At 58.2% G+C, this 25,490-nt stretch overlaps 1 protein-coding gene across 2 annotated transcripts in view; it reads left to right on the forward strand.

Annotated features, from left to right (window-relative positions):
- Positions 1 to 24,161, forward strand: part of COL6A2 (collagen type VI alpha 2 chain) — a 35,789-nt gene extending 11,628 nt beyond the window's left edge. Inside the window, exons 2-28 of one of the 2 annotated variants that reach the window (XM_060151111.1) lie at positions 7,719 to 7,858; positions 8,012 to 8,610; positions 8,882 to 8,902; positions 9,648 to 9,713; positions 10,350 to 10,403; positions 10,486 to 10,530; positions 10,843 to 10,869; positions 11,096 to 11,122; positions 11,221 to 11,265; positions 11,842 to 11,895; positions 12,325 to 12,387; positions 12,654 to 12,716; positions 12,972 to 13,061; positions 13,732 to 13,794; positions 14,362 to 14,428; positions 14,656 to 14,714; positions 15,031 to 15,093; positions 15,345 to 15,395; positions 15,704 to 15,739; positions 15,983 to 16,045; positions 16,146 to 16,208; positions 16,383 to 16,418; positions 16,600 to 16,645; positions 16,989 to 17,141; positions 17,314 to 17,766; positions 17,875 to 17,913; positions 23,079 to 24,161. In XM_060151111.1, the coding sequence (XP_060007094.1) occupies positions 7,720 to 7,858; positions 8,012 to 8,610; positions 8,882 to 8,902; positions 9,648 to 9,713; positions 10,350 to 10,403; positions 10,486 to 10,530; positions 10,843 to 10,869; positions 11,096 to 11,122; positions 11,221 to 11,265; positions 11,842 to 11,895; positions 12,325 to 12,387; positions 12,654 to 12,716; positions 12,972 to 13,061; positions 13,732 to 13,794; positions 14,362 to 14,428; positions 14,656 to 14,714; positions 15,031 to 15,093; positions 15,345 to 15,395; positions 15,704 to 15,739; positions 15,983 to 16,045; positions 16,146 to 16,208; positions 16,383 to 16,418; positions 16,600 to 16,645; positions 16,989 to 17,141; positions 17,314 to 17,766; positions 17,875 to 17,913; positions 23,079 to 23,677 (3,084 nt within the window). In that variant the 5' untranslated portion in view covers position 7,719 and the 3' untranslated portion in view covers positions 23,678 to 24,161. Of the gene's footprint in view, positions 1 to 7,718; positions 7,859 to 8,011; positions 8,611 to 8,881; positions 8,903 to 9,647; positions 9,714 to 10,349; positions 10,404 to 10,485; positions 10,531 to 10,842; positions 10,870 to 11,095; positions 11,123 to 11,220; positions 11,266 to 11,841; positions 11,896 to 12,324; positions 12,388 to 12,653; positions 12,717 to 12,971; positions 13,062 to 13,731; positions 13,795 to 14,361; positions 14,429 to 14,655; positions 14,715 to 15,030; positions 15,094 to 15,344; positions 15,396 to 15,703; positions 15,740 to 15,982; positions 16,046 to 16,145; positions 16,209 to 16,382; positions 16,419 to 16,599; positions 16,646 to 16,988; positions 17,142 to 17,313; positions 17,767 to 17,874; positions 17,914 to 20,784; positions 21,915 to 23,078 lie in introns of those variants that run through there. The other variant, XM_060151112.1, reaches the window with a different exon arrangement.
- Positions 24,162 to 25,490: the final 1,329 nt, after the last annotated feature.

A 25,490-nucleotide genomic window follows, 5' to 3' on the forward strand; every position in this document is an offset into this window, starting at 1 on the left:
TCATGTGGTGTTATGCCACTGCTGTGTGGTCTGTTGGCCATTCCAGCACCAAAACCACTAATGCTTTATTACTGTAATTGTATTCCATTATTGCACTTGATAACACAAGTTTCATCACCCTTCATTTTTTATTTTTCTCAGCTACTCTTTTTCTTCCAGGTAAATCTTAGATTCATTTTGTCAACACATAATGGCAAAAAAAGCAAAAAGTTTTATTGGAAATTTTAATCAAAATTACATTCAATTATAGATTCAGTTAGAAATAACTGATATTCTTAAATATCGTGTCTCTCATCCAAAAACAAGGTTTGTCTCTCCACTGTGTTCCTTAGAAACTTTTTCATAAGTCCTGCACATCCGTAGATTCTTATTAAGTTTATTCCTTGGATTTAAGTTGTTTTTCTTGCTAGTGTAAATAGTTATTTTTCCATTACGTTTTCTAATTGGTTGTTGCTGATAGAAGAAAATCTGTAGATTTTTGTGTATTTTTTTCTTATAATTGCCTCATTGAATACCCCTTTCTCTCTCCCCTAAACTTTGTTCAATTGATTTTATTGGATTTTCTAGGTAGACAGTCCCATCTTTAATAAGGACAGTTCCTATCTCTTCCTTTCCAAGACTTACATTTTGTTTCTGTTTACTGTCTTATTGCATTGGCTTCGAATACAACAGTGAATAATATAATGAGATCAACACTCTTTGTCTTTTTTATTTTTTGTACTCTAATGGTCATTCTTCAAGTGCAGGAGTTTTTAATCCAGAGTCAGTTCCATAGATGGACCCCCTGAATTAATGAGGACTTCGGTTTCTGTATATGAGTAATCTGTGCATATGTGTCAGGTGAAACTGTCCAGATTCTTAAAGGAGTCTGTGACCCACAAAGATAAGGACACCTATTTAGGTTTTGTGTAAAATTTGATAGTGGCTGTTGATTTGAAATTTATATCCTTTATAATATTAATCCAACACCTAAGTTTCTTATGAGGTTTTACTTTTATAATGTTAATCCAACCCCTAAGTCTCTTATGAGGTTTTGACTTGTTTGTTTGTTTGTTTAACCACAAATGGATGTTTTGGGGCTCTTTTAGAGCAATTACACACATACCTCGTTTTAATGCACTTCACTTTATTGCACCTTGCAGATGTTTTGGTTTTTACAAATTGAAGGTTTGTGGCAACCCTGCATTGAGCAAGTTTATCAGCGCCATTTTTCCAACCACGTTTGCTCACTTTATGTCTGTCACATTTGGATAATTCTTGCAATATTTCAGAATTTTTCATTATTATCTTGTTATGGTGATCTATGATCAGCAGTCTTTGATGTTACTACTACAACTCACTAAAGCCTCAGATAATGGCTAGCATTTTTTCTAGCAATAAGGTATTTTTAATTAAGTTATGTACATTGTTTTTTAAGACATAACACTATTGCACACAATAGACTACAGTATAGTGTAAACATAACTTTTACATGCACTGGAAAACCAAAACAATTCCTTCAGCTTCCTTTATTGCAATGTTTGCTCTATCATGGTGGTCTGGAACCAAATCCACAGTATCTCTGAGGTACGCCTATACATGATTTTCTTTTTTATATTAATGTGACTTACATTAATATGTTTCCTAATGTTGCATCATTGTATTTTTAACTAACTTCATCTTAGTACTGGTTTAGTTGTCCTTAACACGCTACTATATTTTATTTTCTAATATCAGTTAGGATTTTTCCAACTGTATTCAAAAGTGATACCTATCTATAGAGTTCCTTTAAGGGATATCTTTTATCAAGTTTTGGTCTTAGGTTTTGCCAAGTTAACAAATGAATTGAAAAGCTTATCTTTTTATGTTCTGAAATAAGTTAAATAGAGTAGTGTTTGTTCTTGAAAATGCAAAAGAACTCACCCAAAAGCTGTTTGGGCCAGAGTCTTTGGAAACGTGTTTCCTTCCAGTGTTTCCATTCCTTCCAAGTCAGAGTCCAGCCAGTTCCTCACCTCCTCTCTAGAGGTGAGACCACTTTCCCAGAAAATGGTCTTTCACGTTTACTAGCTCAAAGCTGCACTTGGTATGCTCTTAAAAACAAACAACAATAAAAACTCTCTTCATCTATTATTATTTTACTCCTTAAATTTGTATATTTCTATATTTGTGTTTACATCATTTTTATTCTTGCTTAGACTTGCTAAAATTTTTTCTATTTTATTGGCCTTTTTGAAGAACCAGCTCTTAGATGTATTTATTATTCTACTGTAGGTTTTTTTTCAACCAATTGTTTTTGGGTTTTTTTACCACTTTCTCTCTCTTGCTTTCCAGAGATTTATCTCTTTAAGTATTTTTTGTCCTTATTCTTTAACCACATGCCTAATTTGTTACACTAATTTCTTATTTTATAACATAAAGCATCTGAGGCTAGGTATTTTCCCCCGATTATAGCTTTGGCCTTCTCATATTTGTTTTTAAGTGTACATCGTCATTGTCACTAATTCCTATGTAGTTTTTGCGAGAGTTTTTCAATTTCAAGTGCTTTGTTTTGGGGTTTTTTCCCCTATGTCTTATTAGTGACAAATTTTGCATTGTAGCTCAAAGAATTTTATCTGTAAAATTTCCATTTTTTTAATAAATTAAAGCTTTCTTTGTGGCTTACTCTAGGATTGAATTCTGTAAAATTTTTAAGAGTGTGTGTTCCCTACTTGTAGGTTTTGAAAACATAGGTATATATGTAATATGTGGGTGTGTTTTATGCACATTATCCAAATCCTTTATGTTTAGAAAATACATAATCCTTGCTTGTTACTATCAAAGTTTTATAAAACATAACATTCAGATCCTCTGTTTTTTTTTAATATGATCTGTCAATAACGTAAAAGGATGAGTTAAAGTCTACTTGGTTGCAGTCTGTCAGTTTTTTCTTTGATTTTTCACCGATTGTGCTTTAAGTAATATTGTGTTATGAAATTAGGTACATAAAGATTTATAACTGGACTGCAGCAGCTTTTATCTTTTCCTGGGCCCCATCCCTCATCCTCTGTCTTCAATTCTAGTGTCTCAACAACACTGCCCCGTCTTTCTCTCCGTTTGCATCCATCCCTCCCCACTCCATTTTCTTTACACCATCTGTGACTTTCTACATAAAGTGTGACTCATAAACCTCATTGCAATGGGTTTCATTTTTTGACCCAATTTAGGAAAGTTTGTCTTTACAGGAGAATTTAAGCCATACACCTTTATTGTCACAACTGATCTATGTGAAATTTCTGGCTTTTAATTTTATGCTTCAGTTCTTTTCCCTTCATTTTCTATATTTTACTGTACATCTCAAGTTTCTTTTTTTTTTTTTTCAAGTTTCTTTGCTTTTCATTTATCTTTATTCATTTCTCGATTGTTTGCAGAAATTCCTTGCAGAATATTTTTAGGAATGGTGTGTGGGTGGCATAGATGTGAATCCATTTACATCTGAGATGTTTATCCTTTTTTTATTTTTAATGGAAGTATAGTTGATTTATGTTGTGCTAATTTCTGCTGTATGGCAAAGTGACTCAGTTATACACATATATACATTCTTTTTTATATTCTCTTCCATTATGGTTTATCCCAGGATATTGAATATAGTTCCCTGTGTTATACAGTAGGACCTTGTTGTTTATCCACTCTATACATAATAGTTTGCATCTACTAACCCCAAACTTCCAATCTATCCCTCCCCCAACCCCCATCCCCCTTGGCAACCACTAGTCTGTTCTCTATGTCTGCGAGTCTGTTTCTGTTTCGTAATAAGTTCATTTGTGTCATATTTTAAAATTCGGTATGTAAGTGATATCATATGGTATTTGTCTTTCTCTGTCTGACTTAACTTCACTTGGTGTGATAACCTCTAGTTGCATCCATGTTGCTTCAAATGGCATTATTTTGTGGGTTTTTATGGCTAATATTCCACTGTATAAATATACCACATCTTCCTTATCCATTCATCTGTCAGTGGACATTCAGGTTGCTTCCATGTCTTGGCTATTGTGAATAGTGCTGCTGTGAACATAGGGGTGCATGTATCTTTTTGAATTAGAGTTTTGTCTGGATATATGCCCAGGAGTGGGATTGCTGGACCATATGGTAGCTCTCTTTTTAGTGTTCTGAGATGTTTATCCTTATACGTGAAAGATAAGTTGGCTGGGGAGACATCCTTGGGTCATTTTATTTTCCTGTCAAAATTCTGAATTATTGTCTCATCTTCTGTTGACAACGTTGTGGAGAAAAAGTTTTATGCCTCTATTAGTGGTCTATTGCTGTGTAATAAAGTACCCAAAACTTAGTGATTTAAAACAATAAACGTTTACTATCTTGTAATGTATTCAGGCCAGGAGTTCAGGAGAGGCTTCGCTGGGTGGTTCTCACTCAGGGTCCCTCATGAGGTGCAGTCAGGATGTGGGCCACAGCCTCGGTCATCTGAGTCTTGGCTGGGGTGGAGGGTCTGCCTCCACGATGGCTCACTCACCACTGTCGGCTGTAGGCTTCATCACCTCCCCCACGAGCTTCTGCAAAGGCTGCTTGAGCACCTTCACGCTACAGCAGCCGGCTTCCCCCAGAGCGAGCAAGTGGAGAGGGGCCCAGGCAGACGGCACCTGCCTCTTACGACCCAGTCGTGCAAGTCACACAGCATCACTTCCACGTTATTCTGTTGGTCATACTGGCCAGAGACCATTCAGGGGGTGAGAGGACTCTGGATGGGCAAGAGTAACTGGGGGCCACCTTGGAGGCTGCCTGCCACAGGCCAAAGTGATTTTTCCCTTTGGGTGTTTTCTGTATTTTGTTGTTGCTATTGTGTTTTTCCCCTGGGTAGATATTTTTAGAATTTTTCATTACATTTGAGAGTAAGATTTTCCACCAGTACACTTTATTATGTGGGCTTCTTTTAATATATTATGTGTGTTTTGTGTGTGGTGTATGATGTGTGAGTGTGTGTGATGTGTGTGTGTGACGTGTGTGTGGTGTGCTGTGTGTGATGTCTGTGTGTGTGGTGATGTCTGTGTGTGTGATGTCTGTGTGTGACATGTGTGGTGTGCTGTGTGTGTGATGTCTGTGTGTGACATGTGTGGTGTGCTGTGTGTGTGATGTCTGTGTGTATGGTGATGTCTGTGTGTGGTGTGTGCTGTGTGTGCTATGTGATGTCGGTGTGTGGCATGGGATGTGTGTGTGGTGCAGTGTGTGTGTGTGGTGTGGTGTATGTGATGTGTGTGTGTGGTGTGATGTGTGTGTGTGTGGTGTGTGATGTGTGTGGCGTGTGATGTGTGTGGCGTGTGCTGTGTGTGATGTCTGTGTGTGTGGTGATGTCTGTGTGTGGTGTGTGCTGTGTGTGCTGTGTGATGTGTGTGGCATGTGATGTGTGTGTGGTACACTGTGTGTGTGTGGTGTGGTGTATGTGATGTGTGTGTGACGTCCGCATGTGGTATGCTGTGTGTGTCTGTGTGATGTGGTGTGTGGTGTTTGTGATGTGCCTGTGTGATGTCTGTGTGTGTGCTGTGTGTGTGATGTCTGTGTGTGGCGTGTGACGTGTGTGTGGTGTGTGGTGTTTGTGATGTGCGTGTGTGATGTGTGTGTGATGTCTGTGTGTGGCATGTGACGTGTGCTGTGATGTGTGTGTGTGTGGTGTTTGTGATGTGTATGTGATGTCTGTGTGTGTGTGTGTGTGGTGTTTGTGATGTGTGTGTGATGCCTGTGTGTGTACTGTGTGTGTGTGATGTCTGTGTGTGGCATGTGACGTGTGTGTGGTGTGCTGTGTGTGTGATGTCTGTGTGTGGCGTGTGACGTGTGTGTGGTGTGCTGTGATGTGTGTGTGGTGTTTGTGATGTGTGTGTGGTGTTTGTGATGTGTGTGTGTGATGTCTGTGTGTGTGGTGTGCTGTGATGTGTGTGTGGTGTTTGTGATGTGTGTGTGTGATGCCTGTGTGTGCTGTGTATGTGTGATGTCTGTGTGTGGCATGTGACGTGTGTGGTATGCTGTGATGTGTGATGTGTGTGTGTGATGTCTGTGTGTGTGATGTGTGTGTGTGGCGTGTGACATGTGTGCATATGGAGAACAGTGCCAAGCTGGGCAAGCCTCCCCTCCGTTCTGTCCCCTCTCATCTGTAGCAGACAGGACATGGTGGGCCTTACGGTGCCCTCTCTGCGGTCTCTCCTTCATGGAGCAGCGGGGTGAGGGGTAGTGGAGGACAAAGCCGGGCCCGCATCTCGGTGGTCAGCCCTGACTGGCCCTCTGACTAAGGTCCCACGGTGGCCGTCGCCGGTGGCTGATGGCTCTGGACCCTTGGCTCTGGCTGGTGCAGCCCGACTCCCTCTTGGCCTCTGGGTGCTTCTGAGCCCCTGGCCTGCCCCTCACCCCACCTTCTTAGTCCTCACCTCAATTGAGCGTTGCCCCCAGACCTCCCTAAACCAGACTCCTCTCGGCCAGGAGCTTCCTTCCTCTGGCCATTCCCTCAGTCTGGGCATATCCATCACCTCCTGCAGGAAGCCCTCCTGGATTTCCTAATACTCCCACGGGGCTTACTTTAATCTCAGCAACTGTCGCCACCCTCGGGGTCATGACCGTTACCTGTAGCCTCACAGCCTCTTGAGCCCACCATGACCCCATGCGGAGGGAGGCAGGACCACGTCCTGTGCACCCCTAACTACGCCAGGAATAACCCCTCTCACCTTAAACCCAAGTGCAAATTCACCTCCTCTCAAAAATGAGAGGTTTCCACAGCGTTGAGGGGCATCACCACGAAAACAGCACCAAAGCGCCCCTGACGCCTCTGCTTCCCTCCAGAGCCCTCCAGGTGCCTCCTCTCGCACCCAGCCATGCCGGGGCCCAGGCTGCCAGCAGAGCCCAAGTCCCCAGCAGGGCTGCATCTTCACCAGGTTCACCCTCTGTTCCAGGGGCGCCAAGTGAACCAGTTTGCAGGGTCCCCACTGGAACAGCAGGGTGACAAGCCCCTTCCTCGCCTTCCCACGAAGTGTTCCCCTTCCCCTCACACCGTGTCCCCAGAGCCCAGCCAGCCCACCCCGCCGCACCTCGAGGTCCTCTCACTGCATTTGTCCGGCAGAGGGTGCGCTCGGCTGCAGAGGCCACAGCATCAGGACCACCTCAGGCCCCGCAGAGACATTCCAGGGCGCAGTGACCTCTCTGGAGAAGGGTCCCCTGCACCCTGTGCAAATGTCCCACGTCCCTCAACAAAGCAGGACCCGGAGGCCACTGCCTGCCAGCCCTCCAGGCCTGTCCTTGTCAGCGCCCACGTTCCACTCCCCAGGCCGTCCCCTCCCCCCAGTCAGCATGGCGTCCAGTACCAAGGCGCACCCCGGCCCAGCCTGGGCCTTTCTCCCCTCCCCGGGTGCCCCTCCTCCCAGTCGCCCCCAGCGACCCCTCTGCCCTGCCCACCGCAGGACCCCCTCTGTCCTCACTGATGCCAGTCACTGGCTTTTCAGTTCCCAGGACGCACCTGTCTGCCCAGCGCACCCAGGGTCTGCAGGGCAGGGAGGAGTGGCGAGCGTCCCACCCGGAGCGGAGCCCAAAGCTTGCCGTCTCTGCTCCCAGTCAATGCTTGTGGCCCATCCAGGGCAGGGGGATAGGAGCCCCCTGAGCCCAGCTGCTGGCCGGCCGCGTGTGTGCCGCCCCCACCGTCTGGGGAGTAGGGCTCGGACCGTGCTGTGCGCGCGGGGCACCGTCTGCAGCGCCGCCCTCCCTTGCTGCAGGATGTCGGGGCGCACGCGCGCTGCCAAGATGCTCCCAGGCCCCTGCTCCGCCCTCCTGCTCTGGGGCCTCCTGGGGGCCGTCCACGCTCAGCAGCAGGAGGTCATCAGCCCCAGCACCTCCGAGAGGAACAGCTGCCCAGGTACCACCGGGGTGGGTGCGGCGAGGCCGGGCGAGGCCTGGGCGGGGCCGGGGGGCGGGGGCGGGGCGGGCTGCGGGGAGGCGGGGCGGGCTGAGCCCGGCCCCAGCCCGCGCAAGGGCCCCCGGCGCCGCGGTGACTCGTGTGCTTCCCCAGAGAAGGCCGACTGCCCGATCCACGTGTACTTCGTGCTGGACACGTCGGAGAGCATCACCATGCAGTCCCCCACCGACAGCCTGCTCTACCACATGCAGCAGTTCGTGCTGCAGTTCATCAGCCAGCTGCAGGACGAGCTCTACCTGGACCAGGTGGCCCTGAGCTGGCGCTACGGCGGCCTGCACTTCTCCGACCTGGTGGAGGTGTTCAGCCCGCCCGGCAGCGACCGGGCCTCCTTCACCAAGAGCCTGCAGGGCATCAGCTCCTTCCGCCGCGGCACCTTCACCGACTGCATGCTGGCTAACATGACCCAGGAGGTCCGGCGGCACGTGGGCAAGGGGGTGGTCAACTTCGCGGTGATCATCACCGACGGCCACGTCACGGGCAGCCCGTGCGGGGGCATCAAGCTGCAGGCGGAGCGGGCCCGCGAGGAGGGCATCCGGCTCTTCGCGGTGCCGCCCAACCTGAAGCTGAACGAGCAGGGCCTGCGGGACATCGCCAACACGCCGCACGAGCTCTACCGGAACAACTACGCCACCATGCGGCCCGACTCCACCGAGATCGACGAGGACACCATCAACCGCATCATCAAGGTCATGGTGAGTCGCTGGGCCGGGGAGGCCACGCCCACCCGCCAGCAGCAGGGACGTAGCGTGGGGCCCAGAGCCTTGGGATCCGCTCACCCGCGTGGCAGGGGGCAGTCCACCGCTCCGGGCGTCAGTTTACCCCCTCTGAGTGAGGTGGCTGAAGAGGGTGGGCCCCGGGCAGGGTCCTGTCTATTCCGGTGTTCTGCGTCCCTGCCCAGACTCGGAGCTGACCATGTCTCCAGCTCCCCGCTAACCAGGGTTTCTCTCTGGGTCTTTTCCGCAGAAACATGAAGCCTACGGAGAGGTGAGAGCGTTTCCATCCCTGCCGGCCCTGCCGGGAGCTGCCTGGGGCCTCTGACCCAGCAGAGACGATCACCCGCGCCCCACTCCCTGTGGCTCCCGAGGTCTAGGACAATGAGGGGGGCCCGGCCAGGGAGCAAGACCCCTCAGCTCCACGTGGGGCCTGAGACTCGAGTCTGGACAAAGGGATCCTGGCCAAAACCAGGCTGTTTAAACGCAGGAGGTCAGCGTTAGGGTCTACACAGCCGAAAGATGAGGGTCGAGGTTGAGGGTTGCCCTCTGGGCTGACGGGCTCCATCCACCCGAGGGAGGCCAGGAGAAGGCAGGTGGCCAGCTGTGTGCCCAGCACGGGACCTGCAGCACAGGACCTGAAGCCTGAGCTTCCCCAGCACCAGCTCACAGCCCAGGATACTACAAGCGCACCCTTTCCTGGAGCAGCTGCTCAATACCACAGCGATTTAATATGCAAGCACAGGGGGGACTGGCCAGCAGCGATTTAATACTTTCTACTGTTGGTCATTGCTTAATGCAGCCTTGATTTCCAAAACTTGACTAGAGCACTGGTGTGGACCCCTGAACCCGCCCCTGGTGGGCACAGGGGCCTCCTGGGTACCTCCCAGGTCTGTTCCATCATGCAGCCCCCAGCTCAGCGTGGCCCAGTGTCCAGTGGGCCACAGGCTGCACCCCCTTCCTCCCTCCTGGGACTTGTGGTGCTAGCCTCATGCGCTGCCCCTTGCTTCCTGTTTCAGTGCTACAAGGTGAGCTGTCTGGAGATCCCCGGGCCCCCCGGCCCCAAGGGCTACCGCGGACAGAAGGTAAGATGCCCAGACGACCCGAGGGGTCTGTTTCCCAGGAAAGCCCCCGACCTGTCTTGAACTCCAGATTTAGGGCCACTGCACCTCGGATGGACTCACCACTTCTCACCCTGGCAAAACTAAAATTCAGTTTTTATCAGCTGCCTTTTATATGGCATTTTGAGAAAAGGAGGAATACTTTTTAATTAAGATTTGCCCATAAAAGACTCCTGTAAAGTAAACAAGCATGTTCAAGTACATAAGGAAACATGAACTCCGTCGCTCTTGGTAATATGGCGCTAACTCACACAGGGCGTTCAGGCCTGTCATTTGTTACATACGTAGGTTTTAAGAGGTTAGGTTGGCCCTGCATTTTCGTAACAACAGAGGTGTAGCAGATGAAATCCTTCCACAATTACTGCCAGGGAATCAGAAACACCAGTGATTCATGTCAAACAGTGTAAAGGCAGGAGAGGGAAAGAGACCTCTGAGGACATGAGACAGAGCGTTTGAAACACCGTTACAGGGAAAGTTATTACCAAGTGGCTTCTTTCTAAATTCGGGAGAGGGGTGTCTGCTCGTCTGCCAGGCCGCTGGCCAGATGCATCTGCTGCCTCCCCACCTTGATTTATTCCTTTTTCTTTCATCTGCTTTCAGGGCGCCAAGGGCAACATGGGTGAGCCCGGAGAGCCTGGACAGAAGGGGCGACAGGTGAGTACCCTCCACACCCCGTCCCGGCGGCCCCCGCTCCCCACGGCTGAGGTTACATCCACGGCCCTTTGCTCTTCCACAGGGAGATCCAGGCATCGAAGGCCCCATTGGATTCCCAGGACCCAAGGCAAGTTGCTGCGGACCCTGCCCAGGGGGCGGGACACGTGGGGACAAGCCAAGGGCTCCCTGGCTCCAGGCGGGGCCGGCCGCTGGGGTCAGGATGTGCCTGGCGTGGCCCACCGCTCCCACCCCTGCCCCAAGGAAGGGAGGCGCTTCTGCATTTCCAGCGATGTCCCTGGTGGCGCCTCTGCACCCGAGCCTGACGACCACCACCCCACCCCCATCCCCCCACCTCCCCGTCCCTCCTTCCTCCCCCAGGCCTGCTGGGTCCCAGCACACACACACTGGTAACGCTGCTTTTCTTTCCTTCCGACCTCAGGGTGTTCCTGGTTTCAAAGGAGAGAAGGTGAGAGTGGACTCTGGGCGGCCAGACCTCACATGGCCCCAACCCTGGCAGCAGTGTCCGGCAGCGAGCCGGGGGTCCGTGCTGGGGCATGGGACCCGGTGTCGTGCTGGTAGTAGCCTTCTGGGGCCGCTCTGGCCTCGTGTTTTGTCCAAGGGTAGACGGGCCTAATGCAGTGGCATCTGTGATGTGTCAGCAGCGCTAACTAGCCTCGTTTCCTCCTGTGCAGGGCGAGTTTGGAGCCGAAGGGCGGAAGGTGAGTGGACAGGCGGGCGGGGGCAGGGTGCCTACCTCCCCACTGCTCAGAAGGAAGGAGCATCGGGGCTAACAGGGTCCCTCCTCCCTCTCCTCCAGGGCGCCCCCGGCCTGGCGGGCAAGAACGGGACGGATGGACAGAAGGTAGAGTGCGCTGGGGCTGCGTCCCTGGGCGGAGCAAGGGTGCCCGCGAAATGACAACCACGCCCTCGAGACTCCCAGGTCTTTCCAGGGGCCAGGCCTCTGGGCATCTCTGGCCACTGCGCGCAACCTGTGGCTTGGGTGGCCCGTGGTTGCATCTACCCAGTGGACACAGGACACACGGGAACCTTGCAAGAGCGGAAGTGGACATTTGCTCCTGAAAAGCAGGGCCGGCCTTGCAGGAATCTCCCTGCCTGGCCTGCAGACCCCACGTCTGGCCTGACTGGTGGTTCACACACGTGCACAGGTGCACACAAACAGCACACACACAAATGTCACAGGTGAGCACGCACCATGCATGCACGCACACATGCACACTCCTGGAGGGTACCACAGGCACTCACGCTCCCGGCTGCAACCCCGGAGACTCTGGACCGCCACCCTGACAGCCACTGACGCACACGTCCACAGTGGGGTGCCCGGTGCACATAGACCCGGCACCACTGACCTCTGTCATCGGGGCTTGTGTCCTCCGAATCCTGGCCCTGACGCACCTTCTGCTCCCCTCTTCTCCTTCAGGGCAAGTTGGGGCGCATCGGACCTCCTGGCTGCAAGGGAGACGCCGGGGATCGGGTGAGCACAGCGTCGAGGCTTTGCGTCGAGCCCCTGGCCCTGAGAGATGCTGGGCGCCAGGCGGGGGTGGGGAGGGCAGCCACCAGCCCTGCAAGCTGCAGCGGGAAGCCAGTAGCTGGGCTCCTCCCTCCAGCCCCTGCCTCGCCTGTCCCGGAACCCCGCCAGGGTTCAGCCGGGGTTGGGGTCACAACATGACGAATGGCCTCAGGGGCTCCCGGGTCAGGTGGAGGGTGGCTGCTTCCAGAGTCCCGAGGGGCTCCCGGGCCAGCGGCTTGTCCAGTCTGCCCACCCAGGCCGGGGGTCCCGGCAGCCAGTCCAACGATGGGGTGCTGGTCACCCTGCCCCTGGTCAGCTGGCCCTGACCCCACAGGGAAGATGCAAGCGCAGCTCCCGGCCAGAGCCCCAGCACAAGCCTCTCCCTTCTTGCAGGGCCCAGATGGTTACGTGGGGGAAGCCGGCAGCCCTGGGGAGCCGGGAGATCAAGGCTCCAAGGTAGGCGGCCTGGCCAAGGTGGCGGGCCGGCCAGAGCAGAGGGGGTCGCCAGCCTCCTGGGGGCCTTCTCCCTGCCCGTAGCACTGGGCCGAGACGCCCAGCAGAGAGGCCCTGGCCCTGCAAACCAGGCAGGGGGCCGTGGGTGCCCACACGGGGACCTGCTCCACAGACACGGGAGGGGAAGCGCGTGCCCCCAGCCCCGCCGGGGTCCTGCCCCACTGCTGGCATCTGAAGAGCATGAGGCTGATTTCTCCAAACCTTTCCAGGGGGACCCTGGCCGCCCGGGACGCAGAGGGCCCCCGGGGGAAAACGGGGCAAAAGGAAGCAAGGCAAGTGTTCCCGGTGGGCTCCGGCTGCACTCCCGTGGTGCCCCATGGCGGGGGGTGGGCAGGCAGGCCAGCCCTGGGCCCTGAGCGCCCCCAGCTTGTCTGTCCCTGCTGCCAGGTGACGGCGCACCGCACCGCGAGGGAAACACGGCCCCACCGGAGACGGCGGGCATGCGTCCGCACGGGCTGGGCCCTGCCCACAGGTGTCCGCCCGCCTGGGCAGGTCACGGCCGTAGCTGAGCTGTCTCTTCCCCACAGGGCTACCAAGGCAACACCGGAGCCCCAGGAAGTCCCGGTCTGAAAGGAGCCAAGGGTGGGCCTGGGCCCCGAGGCCCCAAAGGCGAGCCCGTGAGTTCACCCGCGCACAGGCCCTGGGCACCCCGGCCGGCCTGCCGCACCCTCCCTCAGGGCTGCCTCAGCGCGCGCTGCTCTGGGCCTCTGGGCCCAGCGTCCTCCAGCCTCTCCAGCTGAGCCTCCTGGCCCCCGCACGGCAGCCGCCACGGAGGGCCGCTGAGGAGTGGCTTGCGGGGCCCAGGCACGCCCCTGCCGGACGCGGTGCCCATTAAGTGGCCCCGGGGCCCCACCTGCCCCGCTGGCAGGACCCCCCGAGGGCTCAACCTAGACCCAAGCACACACTCTGCAGGTCCACACGGCAACCGCACCCAGCCGTCCCTGAGGGTCTCGCCACGGGGTGGGTGGAGCCCAGTCCCAGGGCTGACCCCCAGAGGGGACGCATCCCGATCCGGAGGGAACAGAGGGACTTCGCGAAGAGCTGGTCCAAGCTCGGTCCCAGTCACGTCAGCTGAACTCCCGGGCTTACAAGCTCACCAGCCCCCGTCATTTCTTAAATCCTCGTCTGGGACCAAACCGACCCAGCAGAGGACAGGGTCTAGGCTGAGGCCCTCTGGGGGGGCCCCCAGACCCCACAGCCAGAGTCCCTATGGGGAGAACAGAGTGTCGGGTTCCAGTGGGGCTCCCACCCTGGAACCCCACACTCCCACGTGCCTGTTCTCTGCAGGGGCGCAGGGGAGACCCTGGAATCAAGGGCAGCCCAGGCAGCGATGGCCCCAAGGGCGAGAAGGTGAGTGTCCGCGCGGGGGAGTCTCGGGCGCTGTCTGCGTGTCTGTGTCTACACCGGAGTCTCACCGTGGTGCCAGTGGAGCCCCTGTGGCGAGGGATGACCAACACCCCCTCCACGGTCCGCCTAGGAGAACAAAGGCAACCCCCGGGGCCTGGCCGTCAGGGTGCACTCCCTGCAGGGTCTGGGAGAGCAGTAGTTACTCCCTGATCAGAGGCCTGGGCAAGGGCGGTTCCACGCACGCCATGCACAGCTGTGCAGGCTGTGCACTGCTCCACCCCCCAGCATCCCCCCCCCGCCCCGCACACATGTGCTCCTGTAGCTGGCGCAGGAGGTTTTTGTCTTTGTGGTGAAATCCAAGGGCAGCCATTTGCCTGTGAGATGTGGGGGAAGGTCTCACAGGAGGGGCTCCCTCCTCTGGGACTGGTGACCCCTGCCCTGCTGCATGAGGCCAAGCGGGTAGGCCTGCTGTTCCAGCACCACCCTCCACCATCTGGGGCCTCATCCCCGGGGAGCTCATGATGCCCTCTCCTCACCTCCCCCAGACTAACCTGGCCTCTCTTCCCACAGGGGGACCCTGGCCCTGAGGGGCCCCGGGGCCTGGCTGGAGAGGTTGGCAACAAAGGAGCCAAGGCAAGTGGGGCAGCGGGTGGGCAGCCACAAAGGCCACATACCCTCCTGGGGTGGCACCGCCAGGGCCCCCTGCCCCTCTCCTGCCCTCCACCCTGCAGACCCTGCCTGGGGCCACTGGGGTCAGGGCTAAGGACCTTTTGGAGGGCAGCAGGGCCCCCTGCCCTTGCCGAAGTCCACAGTGAGTGACAACAGCGTCTCTGAAGTGCCCTTGTCTCTTTTCTCTCCAGGGAGACCGAGGTTTACCTGGACCCAGAGGTCCCCAAGGGACTGTTGGAGAGCCCGGGAAGCAGGTCAGTAGCAGGATGCCTGGGAGGGCCCATGGCTTTGCGTCCTCCTGTCCTCGGGCAGGCAGGATACTGTCCGCACAGTAAACCTGGGCAGCGGGACAGGGAGCCAAGGGCCCCCACGCACCTCACTCCGCCATCCTGCCCTGAGGGGTCAGGCTTTACCAGGCGGGGGGTGTGCCGGGGGAGCCGGGACGTAGCACGCGGAGAGGAGAGACCCTCAGGACGGCCAGCCCTGCAGGGCAGCGATGCTGCCTGGGGGTCAGAGCTGGATGAGGTCAGACCCATCTGTGCCGACTCCCTGCTTCCTTTCTGCCCTCAGGGATCTCGGGGAGACCCTGGGGATGCTGGCCCCCGCGGAGACTCGGGACAGCCTGGCCCCAAGGTATGCCCCCTCCCCACCCGGCAGGCAGGTTGGGCCAGGGCTCCTGAGTAAGGCTGCCGGGAGCATGCCTTGGTGAGGGAGGATATCAGGGGCCTGGGCAGCAACCTCCCATCCCAGCCCGTGTTCTCACCCTCAGGGGTGGCGTGTCCTCCCAAGGCAGGCCCTGCCCACCCACCCCCAGTCCAGGCCGACTGACTCAGTCTCCACCTTTTCCACTGGCCCTGCCCTGACTGGCCTCCCGTGTCCCCTAGGGAGACCCCGGCAGGCCTGGCTTCAGCTACCCGGGACCCCGAGGAGCACCTGTAAGTCCTGGGGGGGGGCAGGGACTGGGGAAGGGGGTGGGCACTGTCGGGAGGGCCTTCCATTGACTGGAAGGTTCCTGCTACTTCCTGCCAGGGCCCCCCGCCGGGCCCAGGGTGAGGCTGGGGTTGGGGGCAGGGGGTGACCATCAAGAGCAGAGCCAGGTCCCCCGGGAATCAAATGTTCTCCCATAGCCTCTGAGGCTCTGTACAGATTTCGATGCCCAAGCCCACCCGTCAGGGAAGGGAGGGGGCTGCATGGCCATCACCCCTCAGCCCAGTGCTGAGTGACCCCTGTGTTTGCTTCCCAGGGAGAGAAGGGCGAGCCTGGCCCCCGCGGCCCCGAGGTACGTACCGCGGGGTGGTCTGTGCAGCGGGCCTCCGTGCTGAGCTCTGCTGGTGGGAGCGGGCCGCGCCCTGAAATGCTGCCCTGTGGGGCTGCATCTGACAGCCCCGCACTGCTGAGTACAGGTTCCTCCTGAAAAGGCGTGTCCCTCTTGGGCAGATCCCTGGAGGGCTGGGGGACGGCAGGGGAGCAGTGCCAACTGCCGAGCTCTCTGCGTTGTTAACACGGGTGTCCTGTGTCACAGGGGGGCAGAGGTGACTTTGGGTCCAAAGGAAAACCCGGGAGGAAAGGCCAGAAGGGCGAGCCTGTGAGTACCTCTGCGCCCTGTTGACGGTTGCCCGGGGCAGGGCCGCGTGGGGGGACCACCCAAGGTACTGCTGGAGCCCACCTGCCCTTTTCCTTCTCAGGCAGATCCTGGTCCCCCTGGTGAGCCAGGCCCGCGGGGGCAGAGAGGAGCGCCAGGACCCGAGGTAGGTCAGTCGCCCATCCCTTTGGCCCTCGGGCCGCGGTCCCTGGGCCATCCAGGCCAACGGGCACCCCGAACCATGCAGGGGTCCTGGAGTGGCCACGTGAGAATAAGTCCGGCCCTCCCAGCCTCGGCCATGACAGGTGTCACCTCTCACTGATATCCTTCCTCCTTCCAGGGAGAGCCTGGCCCCCCAGGAGACCCCGGCCTCACGGTAGGTTTCAGTCGGGGTGGGACTCAGGGTCCTTCTCCCTCCTAAAAATCTGAAGGGCAGGTCAGCAGGGGTGAGGTCAGAGCAGGGGGTGGGCAGGGACCACAGGCTTCCTGCAGAAGCGCTTCCAGCCCCTCCCCAGGGTTTGCGCTCTGGGCTGGGGGCTGACCCCGCTGTGTCACAGGAGTGCGACGTCATGACCTACGTGAGGGAGACGTGCGGGTGCTGTGGTGAGTCGCGGCCCCCACGCGGCTGGACTGGGACACTTGTGTCCTTGGGGGCTCTTGTCCCGGGGTCAGGGTCATCTGTCCGAGTCCTCCCCTCCCGCTCACGTTCAGTGTTTCCCACGGTGCACCTGGCTGCACGCCCCTGGGGTCTCAGGCTGTCTTCCTGGGCCGGGGGTCAGCGTTGTCACCCGCCCGCCCCTCCCCGCCTGCTCGCCACGCCCTCCGCTCGTCACGCCCCCCGCTCACCCCGCCCCGAACGCTCACCCCTCCCTGCCTGCTCGCCGCGCCCTCCTCTAGCCACGCCCCCGCTCACCCCGCCCCGCCCGCTCACCCCGCCCCCCCGCAGACTGTGAGAAGCGCTGTGGCGCTCTGGACGTGGTGTTCGTCATCGACAGCTCCGAGAGCATTGGCTACACCAACTTCACCCTGGAGAAGAACTTCGTCATCAACGTGGTCAACAGGCTGGGGGCCATCGCCAAGGACCCCAAGTCGGAGACGGGTCAGCGGCACCGCAGTTGGGGGGGCGGTCCGGCGGGGCAGGGGGCACCAGGCCGCATTCTCGAGCAGAGGGGCCACAGGACGCCTGAGGTCCGGGTAGAAATCCACGGGAGTGGTCTCGGAGGGGTCCTAGCTCTGCCGAGGGCCGCCGTCACGCCCGCGCCCGCCCGCAGGGACCCGCGTGGGCGTCGTGCAGTACAGCCACGAAGGCACCTTCGAGGCCATCCAGCTGGACGACGAGCGCATCGACTCACTGTCCAGCTTCAAGGAGGCCGTCAAGAACCTTGAGTGGATCGCGGGCGGCACCTGGACGCCCTCAGCCCTCAAGTTCGCCTACAACCAGCTCATCAAGGAGAGCCGGCGCCAGAAGACCCGCGTGTTCGCGGTGGTCATCACAGATGGCCGCCACGACCCCCGCGACGACGACCTCAACCTGCGGGCGCTGTGCAACCACGACGTGACGGTGACGGCCATCGGCATCGGGGACATGTTCCACGAGAAGCACGAGAGCGAGAACCTATACTCCATCGCCTGCGACAAGCCGCAGCAGGTGCGCAACATGACGCTTTTCTCCGACCTGGTGGCCGAGAAGTTCATCGACGACATGGAGGACGTGCTGTGCCCGGGTGAGTCCGGAGGAGAGGAGGGGAGGGGCGTGTGGCCGGGGAGGGGCCAGGTCTCCGCAGGCCTCCGAGGGAGCCACCGGGACCCCCACCTCTTTTCCTCTCTCCTAGACCCCCAGATCGTGTGCCCGGAACTTCCCTGCCAAACAGGTAACGCGGGCACCGCTGGCCCCCCAGGAAAGCCAGCAGCCAGGGCCAGGGGGAGGGTTGTGCAGGGACCCTAGGAATTGCCGCTGCAGCCGCCCCAGTGAGAAGCCTCGGATTCCAGACCCGCGGTGGCCTGGTCTCCGGGACTCCGGCACTTCTGAGGAGGGGGCTCAGGGTGCAGTTGACGTCTGGAGTCGCTCGGCCACCCTACCCACCTGGCGCATGTGGGGAGGGGGTGCGCTAAGCTCTCGGGCCGCTGGTCTCGAACACAGATTCACGGCCTCTTGGGCTGAGGTGCCCAGAGGCACAGACACCCCAGGGCCGCCCGGCTCCTGCAGGCGGAAGCCCTGGATCCAGTAAGTGAAATGGCTGGTCTTAAACCCTCAGGGAGGCGAACACATCCAGAGCCACCGGGGCAGCTGCAGAGCGGGCCTCTGCCCTGACGCCCTGAGCTGCTGCCTCGCGGCTGGGGTTTGCTCTTCCCTCCAGAGCAGATGTGTTTAGGGGGCCGTGCCTCGAGCCCTATGTGGTTGCACTAGAGTGGGAGGCTAGGGGCTGGGGTCCCTCGGGGCGGGGAAGGGGCAGGATGCATCGATCAGCTCCTCTGGGCATCCTGCTGCTGCCTCGGAGGGGCCCCCGGGGCCGGCTCTGGGTGGTGGGTCCTCCGCAGCAGGCGGGGGGCAGGGTAGTCGGGCTGGACTGTTGGCAGGTCCAACACCGATGGGAACCTTGGGGCCTGCGTCCACATCCATGTCTGCCACAAGGTCAGTGTTCCGGCAGGCTCCTCCCAGGCGTCAGGGGGCCCCGGGCAGGTTCAAAGGCACCAAGGCCGCCTGAGGTAAGGGACCATGTTGAGTTGGGGACGGGGGTCCACACACTTATTCTGACAGAGAACTTCCAAGGAAGTGCTCGCCAAGATTGTACCAATGACTATGCCATGGCCGTTGGCAAGCTGTGGGGTCATCCCAGAGACGGCCTGGGCTTGGGGGCCCCAGAGTCAGCTGAAGACGGTTGTGTGTGGCACCCAGAGCCACCCCAAACCCCAGAGGCTGGCCCAATAGCGCCAACCCCAGTCTCCCCCGGGGGCTAAAGGGGGTTGGGTCCACGCAGAGACCCAACTAACCCCTGGTCTGTGCCCCTGCCCTGTCAGGGTGCCTGACTCCTCCCAGGGTGTGGATGCCGTGGTCAGCTTGGCCCCTCGAGGGCAGAAACCTGACCCAGCCCCTGGTGCCAGGGCCCCGCGGTGATTTTGCTGGGGACGCTGTGAATTTCTCGCCATGGGGGAGTCCGCTGAGGGTCTCTGTAGATGTTCCTTATCAAGCTGAGGGTCCCCCATTCCTAGGTACTGAGAGTCTATCGTGAACGAGTGTGGGATCTTGTCAGAGGCTTTTTCTGCACCTGTTGACACGATCAGTTGGTTTTTCCTCTTTAGCTTTGCTGATGTGATGGATTATGTCCATTGAGTTTTGAGCGCTGAACCAGCCTTCCAGACCTGGGATAGATCCCACTTGGTCATGATGTGTAATACATATATATTGTTAGAGTTGATTGCTAATATTCTATTGAGGATTCTTGCATCTGTGTTTGTGAGAGATCTTGGGCTGTCGTGCCCTTTCTTGTGATGTCTTTGGTTTTGATGCTAGAGTAATGCTGGTGATCTCACTTCCCCTGAGCCTCCAGGACCTGACAGTGAAAGGGAACAGCCCCCTTAGGGACCCCTCCCCTGTTCTCCTAAGTCCCCCCTCTGCTAAACGCACAATCTCCTTCTCCTTTAAAGCGATTTGAAATTTCCCAGTAAATTAGACATTGTGCCCAGAAGGGAAGGAAGGAGCTGTAACGACAGAGTATGCGTTTACAAATGGCCTCCTTGACACGATGGACCCCGGCGCGCTCGCTGAGGGCTGCGCAGATGGGGCGCTGGGTGGGCGCGGCCTGCCGTGGCACAGCCCTGACCTACTGGGCCAAACGGCCCCTTCCACCCAGAGGCTCAGCCACATCCTGGGCTTGGACCAGGGCAGGGGGGCAGCTCAACTGGGGCAGAACCACGAGGCTGGCAAAGAGCAACAAAGGCGGACGCCAGGCAAAGGCGGCCAAGGCAGGTCTTCTTCCGCGACAGCTGCTGCGGGAGGCGGAGAGCCAGGGAGACCCGAGCCCTGCCCCCCACGCCAAGGCAGGAGGCTCCGGAAGGCTGGGTGCCCCAAAGGAAGGGCGCAGGGCAGGGCTGGGGCCGTGAGGCCGGGCCACCCGGGCGAGCTAACTGGACGTGTCCGAGGCACCCTGCGGACAGGAGGCCGTGTTGCGCCTGGAGCGAGGGGCCCGGAGGGTAGGCCCTGACCTCCCCCAGGACGGGATGGGATGGGAAGGGGAGAGCGTGGGGCTCCCTGAGCGTTTGCTCTCTGGTCCTCAGGGCAACAGCGCAGGGCAGGGAGGTTTACATCTGAAGGTGAAGGGCGGAGGATTTGTCATCACACGCCGGCTAGAGAAACCACCCTGAGAGGGGCTCTGGGGGCCCAGGTGCCTATCACAGGCCGGGCTGGAACAGGCAGGAAGTTGTCCCAGTAGTACTGAGCATTTTAAGGGGCTGGGGTCGTCCCAGGGCAGGGCCACCAGAACCCGGTTAGCCTCAGCAGCCGTCTGTGCCAAGAGTCTTGCAGTTCTCGAGCTTCTGCTCCCCGTCTCCTCCGGGCTCCCCAAAGCCCCATTTGCTTCGCCTTGGCACCCCGTGCTGACCACGGGGGAGCTGCAGCCTCCCCGGCTCCTCGTCCGACCCCCTCGCTGGCCTCTTGGTCCCTCCTCGTCTCCGAGGAGAGAGGCGGCTGGAGCCCCGATCACGCCGACCAAGTCCCTGAAAAGCTTCTCTGGAATCCCCCGCAGATGGACCGCGGCCTGGCGGCGAGCCCCCGGTCACCTTCCTCCGCACGGAAGAGGGCCCGGATGCCTCCTTCCCCAGGACCATCCCCCTGATCCAAAAGTTGCTAAACGCCACGGAGCTCACACAGGACCCAGCCGCCTACTCCAGGCTGGTGGCTGTGCTGGTCTACACCGCGGAGCGGGCCAAGTTCGCCACAGGAGGCGAACGGCAGGACTGGATGGACCTGTTCATTGACGCCTTTAAGCTGGTGCACAGGGACATCGTGGGGGACCCCGAGACCGTGCTGGCGCTCTGCTGAGCCCACAGGGTGCGGCCCCCCAGCTGCAGGAGCTCCCAGGGGCTGCCTACCTTACACTGCGGGGCTGAAGACAGCAGGAAGCTGTTCTCTTGGTCTGGAGGCCGGAAGTCCAAAAGCAAGGTGTCCCAGGGCCGCACGCCCTCTGGGCCTCTAAGGGAGGCCCTTCCTGCCTCTCCAGCTCCCGTCTCTGCTCTGTGGACACCTGGCCTCTCCCCTTCCCCCCCGCCCCGCCCTGCCCCGGCCTCCCTCCTACAGGGACACTTGTGTGGCATTTAGGGCTGGATAATCCAGGAGGGTCTCCCCATTTCACGGGAATTATTAGTTGAATTCCGTCTGCAAAGCCCTTTTGCCATGTAAGGTCATAGTCACAGGCTCCAGGATTAGGACGTAGGCATCTCTTCGGGGCCGTTATTTAGCCGAAAAGAAAGAGGGAAGACCAGAGCCTCATAAACGGCCCCAACTCCCGGATTCACCTCTGGCCTCTGTGCCCAGGTCACCCCTTGTGCGCTTCTCTCGCCCCCCTGGTTGATACATCGAGAACCCCCCAAACCAGCAGTCCCTGCGTTTCTGACTCTGACCGCAGGGACTTAGAGGCCCAGGGGCACACAGGGAATTCGCTGGGCAGCTCCAGCTCCAGCTCCAGCTCTGTGGGTTTAAGCCAAAGCTGCTCTTCATCTGCACTGCCGTATAAATAAGCTCCTTTAAAAAAAAAAAAAAATCTGCCAGAAACACTCGCTCATCCACGGGTAGCCCAGTACTGCAGGTGACACACCCAAGAGTGTCCTTCAGGTGCTGTGAGCACATCTCATACATTCTATAAAAGCTGAAAAACAAGGAGTGTGAATGTGTGCTGTGGTCAGCAACCTGCTGGGGCGAACTGCTTGCTCGCCTGGACCTCGGGGATTGCCCATGCAGGGGGGCACCTGGTGCCTGCGGGGCCCACGCGGGATCCTGAGCCCCTCGTGGTTGGTGCCACAGGTCAGGACCTCCTTCCGATGGGATCCCTGTGCTCCCGGCCCTGGGTCAGCACGCCTGGGCTGTGAGCGGAGTCCTCTCCTGCCCAGGTCAGGAGGGTGCCCATGGGGCTGAGAGCTGGACCCACGAGGGAGGACCAGCCCCGCCGCTGCCGAGCCCCGTCGGCCGTTAGAGCTGAGATCTCGGGAGGGGCTTGGCTGCGCGTTCCTGGACGGAGACCCAGCCTGTGGTCCCGTGCGCGGAGCGGGTTTTCAGGCTGTGCAGAGGCGCCCACGTCCCTCAGAGGCCCAGCCTCAGCCCTGGTGGCAGCCTTGCCCTCACACTGTCCAGTATGTCCTGGGCTGGTGACTGCCCGGAAGAGGCAAGGGTCTCACGTAAACGGGGAGTCACCCGGGCTGCCACACCTGTGCCCACTGCCCACCAAAGCCTGAGCCAGTCGAGGGGACACAGGCCCCTTCTCTCCCTGATGCTCCCAGGGCTGGGAGAAATACGGCCCAGCCTCCAGAGGTGGGTCCTCGCATCTGGGGATCTCCATGAGGTCTTTGTACACGATCACAGGTGTGATGACACCTCTCTCCCCCACCCCTACTACCCATGCCCTGTGGTCCTTTGGGCGCATCCAGTTCTTGGGCCAAAAGAAGGGGCTTTACTGATCCCTGCCTGCCTGCCCGCGAGGCCTGAAGGAGGTCGCTGGGCAGGAATGGTGCTGGGAGAGCGGAAAGGGACCCCGCAGCCTCAGGTTTGGGGACATTTCCTGGTGGGAGCACAACCAGGAGAGACGGTGTCGGTCCCAGGGAGACAGGGTGGGAGCCTGGACCCACGTCCTGGGTGCTGTGGAGGGCTCCCGGCCTCCGGTGACCTTGGGTGAAGTTTCATTGGTCTGAGTGGCTCCTGTGGGTGCGGTATGCGCCGAGAGGCGGGCGCAGGGCGTGGCCGGGGCGGGCGTGGCCCGGGGGGCGCGGCTGGGGCGGGGCAGCGGGGCCTCACCCGGGTCGCCCGCGCACCACCCCGTCTCGCCCCCAGAGCTGTACGTGGCCCAGTGCACCCAGCGGCCCGTGGACATCGTCTTCCTGCTGGACGGCTCCGAGCGACTGGGCGAGCAGAACTTCCACAAGGCGCGGCGCTTCGTGGAGGAGGTGTCCCGGCGGCTGACCCTGGCGCGCAGGGACGACGACCCGCTCAACGCGCGCGTGGCGCTGCTGCAGTTCGGAGGCCCACGCGAGCAGCAGGTGGCCTTCCCGCTGACCTCCAACCTGACCGTCATCCAGGAGGCGCTGGCGAGCGCGCGCTACCTCAACTCCTTCTCGCACGTGGGCGCGGGCATCGTGCACGCCATCAACCAGGTGGTGCACGGCGCGCGGGCCGGGGCGCGCCGCCACGCCGAGCTGGACTTCGTGTTCCTCACGGACGGCGTCACGGGCAACGACAGCCTGGAGGAGGCGGTGCACTCCATGCGCAAGCAGAACGTGGTGCCCACCGTGGTGGCCGTGGGCAGCGACGTGGACGCGGACGTGCTCTCCAAGATCAGCCTGGGTGACCCGGCCGCCGTCTTCCGCGAGAAGGACTACGACAGCCTGGCCCAGCCTGGCTTCTTCGACAGGTTCATCCGCTGGATCTGCTAGCGCCCCCTGCCCGCCCCCACCACCAGCCCCGCGACCCCTGCCCCGCGGGTGCTGTCCTCCTGTCCGTGGTGCTACTCAGACCCCACCTGAGAGGTCCAGCGCACTGACGGCTCAGTCTCTCCACGTGTGGGTGTAAAGTCAGGAGCGGAGGACCCCCGCCCACCCCAGCTCCTACCGGGGACCCCGCAGCCCTGGACACCCTGAGCGCACTGTCCCTCCTCACCATCCACCCTTGTCCTGCCCTCTGTGCCTTCCCGGGACCCCAGAGGCTTCACGGGGAGCACGTCTGGGGCTGGCCTCCCTCAGCCCAGCCTCATTCCCAGACTTGTCCTCCCGCGAGTGCCCTCCAGAGGCTCTCTGCCAGCCCTCGGACCCCGCTCCCAGGTCTCTGGGCGTCACCTCCCCCATCAGACTGAGCTGTGACAGCAGGCCCTGCACCTCCCCGTGTGCACACACCCCAGTCCAATAAAGGCTTTGAACCCCGCTTGCTCCCCAGCTTCCAAGTGCCAGTGGGGATGCTGAGACCGTTCACAGAAGCCCCAGGGCTGATCATGCCCCGGGGTCCCCCGGATTGCTCTGTGCACCCAGAGGGTGCCGGGCCTGGCCCCCTGTCCTTACAGGCACCCCACTCCCAAGGGCACCGACTGGATGGCCTCAACCGTGGAATCCACCTTTGTCTAGTTGGCTTTGGGCTGAAAACAAAGTATTTGGTCAGTGAAGTCTCACTCTGTCCCCAAAACGGGGCCAGAGAACTTTAGGGATGTTTGCTGGTTTGCATAAGGATGTTTGTGGATAGAGATAGATGATAGAGAGATGACAGATGATAGAAAGAGAGGTGATACAGATAGATGGTAGATGACAGTACACAGATGAGAGAGAGAGAAAAATAGATAACTGATAGATTGATATATAGATATAGAGAGATAGGTACACAGATGAGAGATGATTGATATATAGATAATAGATAGATGACAGGTACACAGATGAGACAGAAGTAGATAGATAGATAATTGATTGATATATAGATGATAGATAGATAGATAGGGGAGAAATGAGAGGCTCTTTCTGGCAGCCGCAGTGACTTCTTGTCCAGACGCCCAGGTCTTTTAAGTTCACCCTCTGGGAAGTGCCCTGTTAAATCCCAGGCTGTTTAGTCTGCTGGGCCTGGCCTAACAAAGTATGTCAACCTGGGGGCTTCAACAACAGCCTGGAGGCCAGCAGTCGGCAGAGTCCCGGTGTCCCCAGGCCGCGCCCCCGCTGACGGCTCTCGGGAGGGACCATTCCAGGCGCACCAGTTCCTGTCCCTCCTCCACGGCCCGTCTGTGTCCACGTTTCCCTCTTGGACAGTCATTTTGAATTAGGGCCCATTCTACCCCAGGATGACCTCATCTCAACTAATTACAGATTATGTTGCAACGTCTCTATTTCCAAATAAGGTCAGATTCTGAGGTACTGGGGGCTAGGACTTCGACATGGGAATTTGGGGGAGGGGGACACAGTTCAGCCCAGAACACGATGACACCCTGTTGACCCCCCTTTGGGGGTGACTGACTCACTTCCGCCTCTCCTGTCATCTGCCTACACGGCCTGCAGCTGAAAGGCAGGGCGTCACACCGAGTATCTTCTCTTCCTCTGCCCCCCTCCCTCCCCGCAAAGAACAGTACGAAACGCCTGCACGAGAAAGAGAAGAGCCCGGCAGCCCCAGGCCTCAGGCCGCAGGGCTGGCGCCTGTGAACTTCCCGGGGGCGGGGCCGGGGGGGCGGGGAGGCAGGGGCGGCGCCTGTGAACTTCCCGGGGGCGGGGCCGGGGGGGG

The sequence above is a fragment of the Lagenorhynchus albirostris genome, chromosome 5 (assembly GCF_949774975.1).
Source record: "Lagenorhynchus albirostris chromosome 5, mLagAlb1.1, whole genome shotgun sequence".
NCBI classification, from domain to species: Eukaryota; Metazoa; Chordata; class Mammalia; order Artiodactyla; family Delphinidae; genus Lagenorhynchus; species Lagenorhynchus albirostris.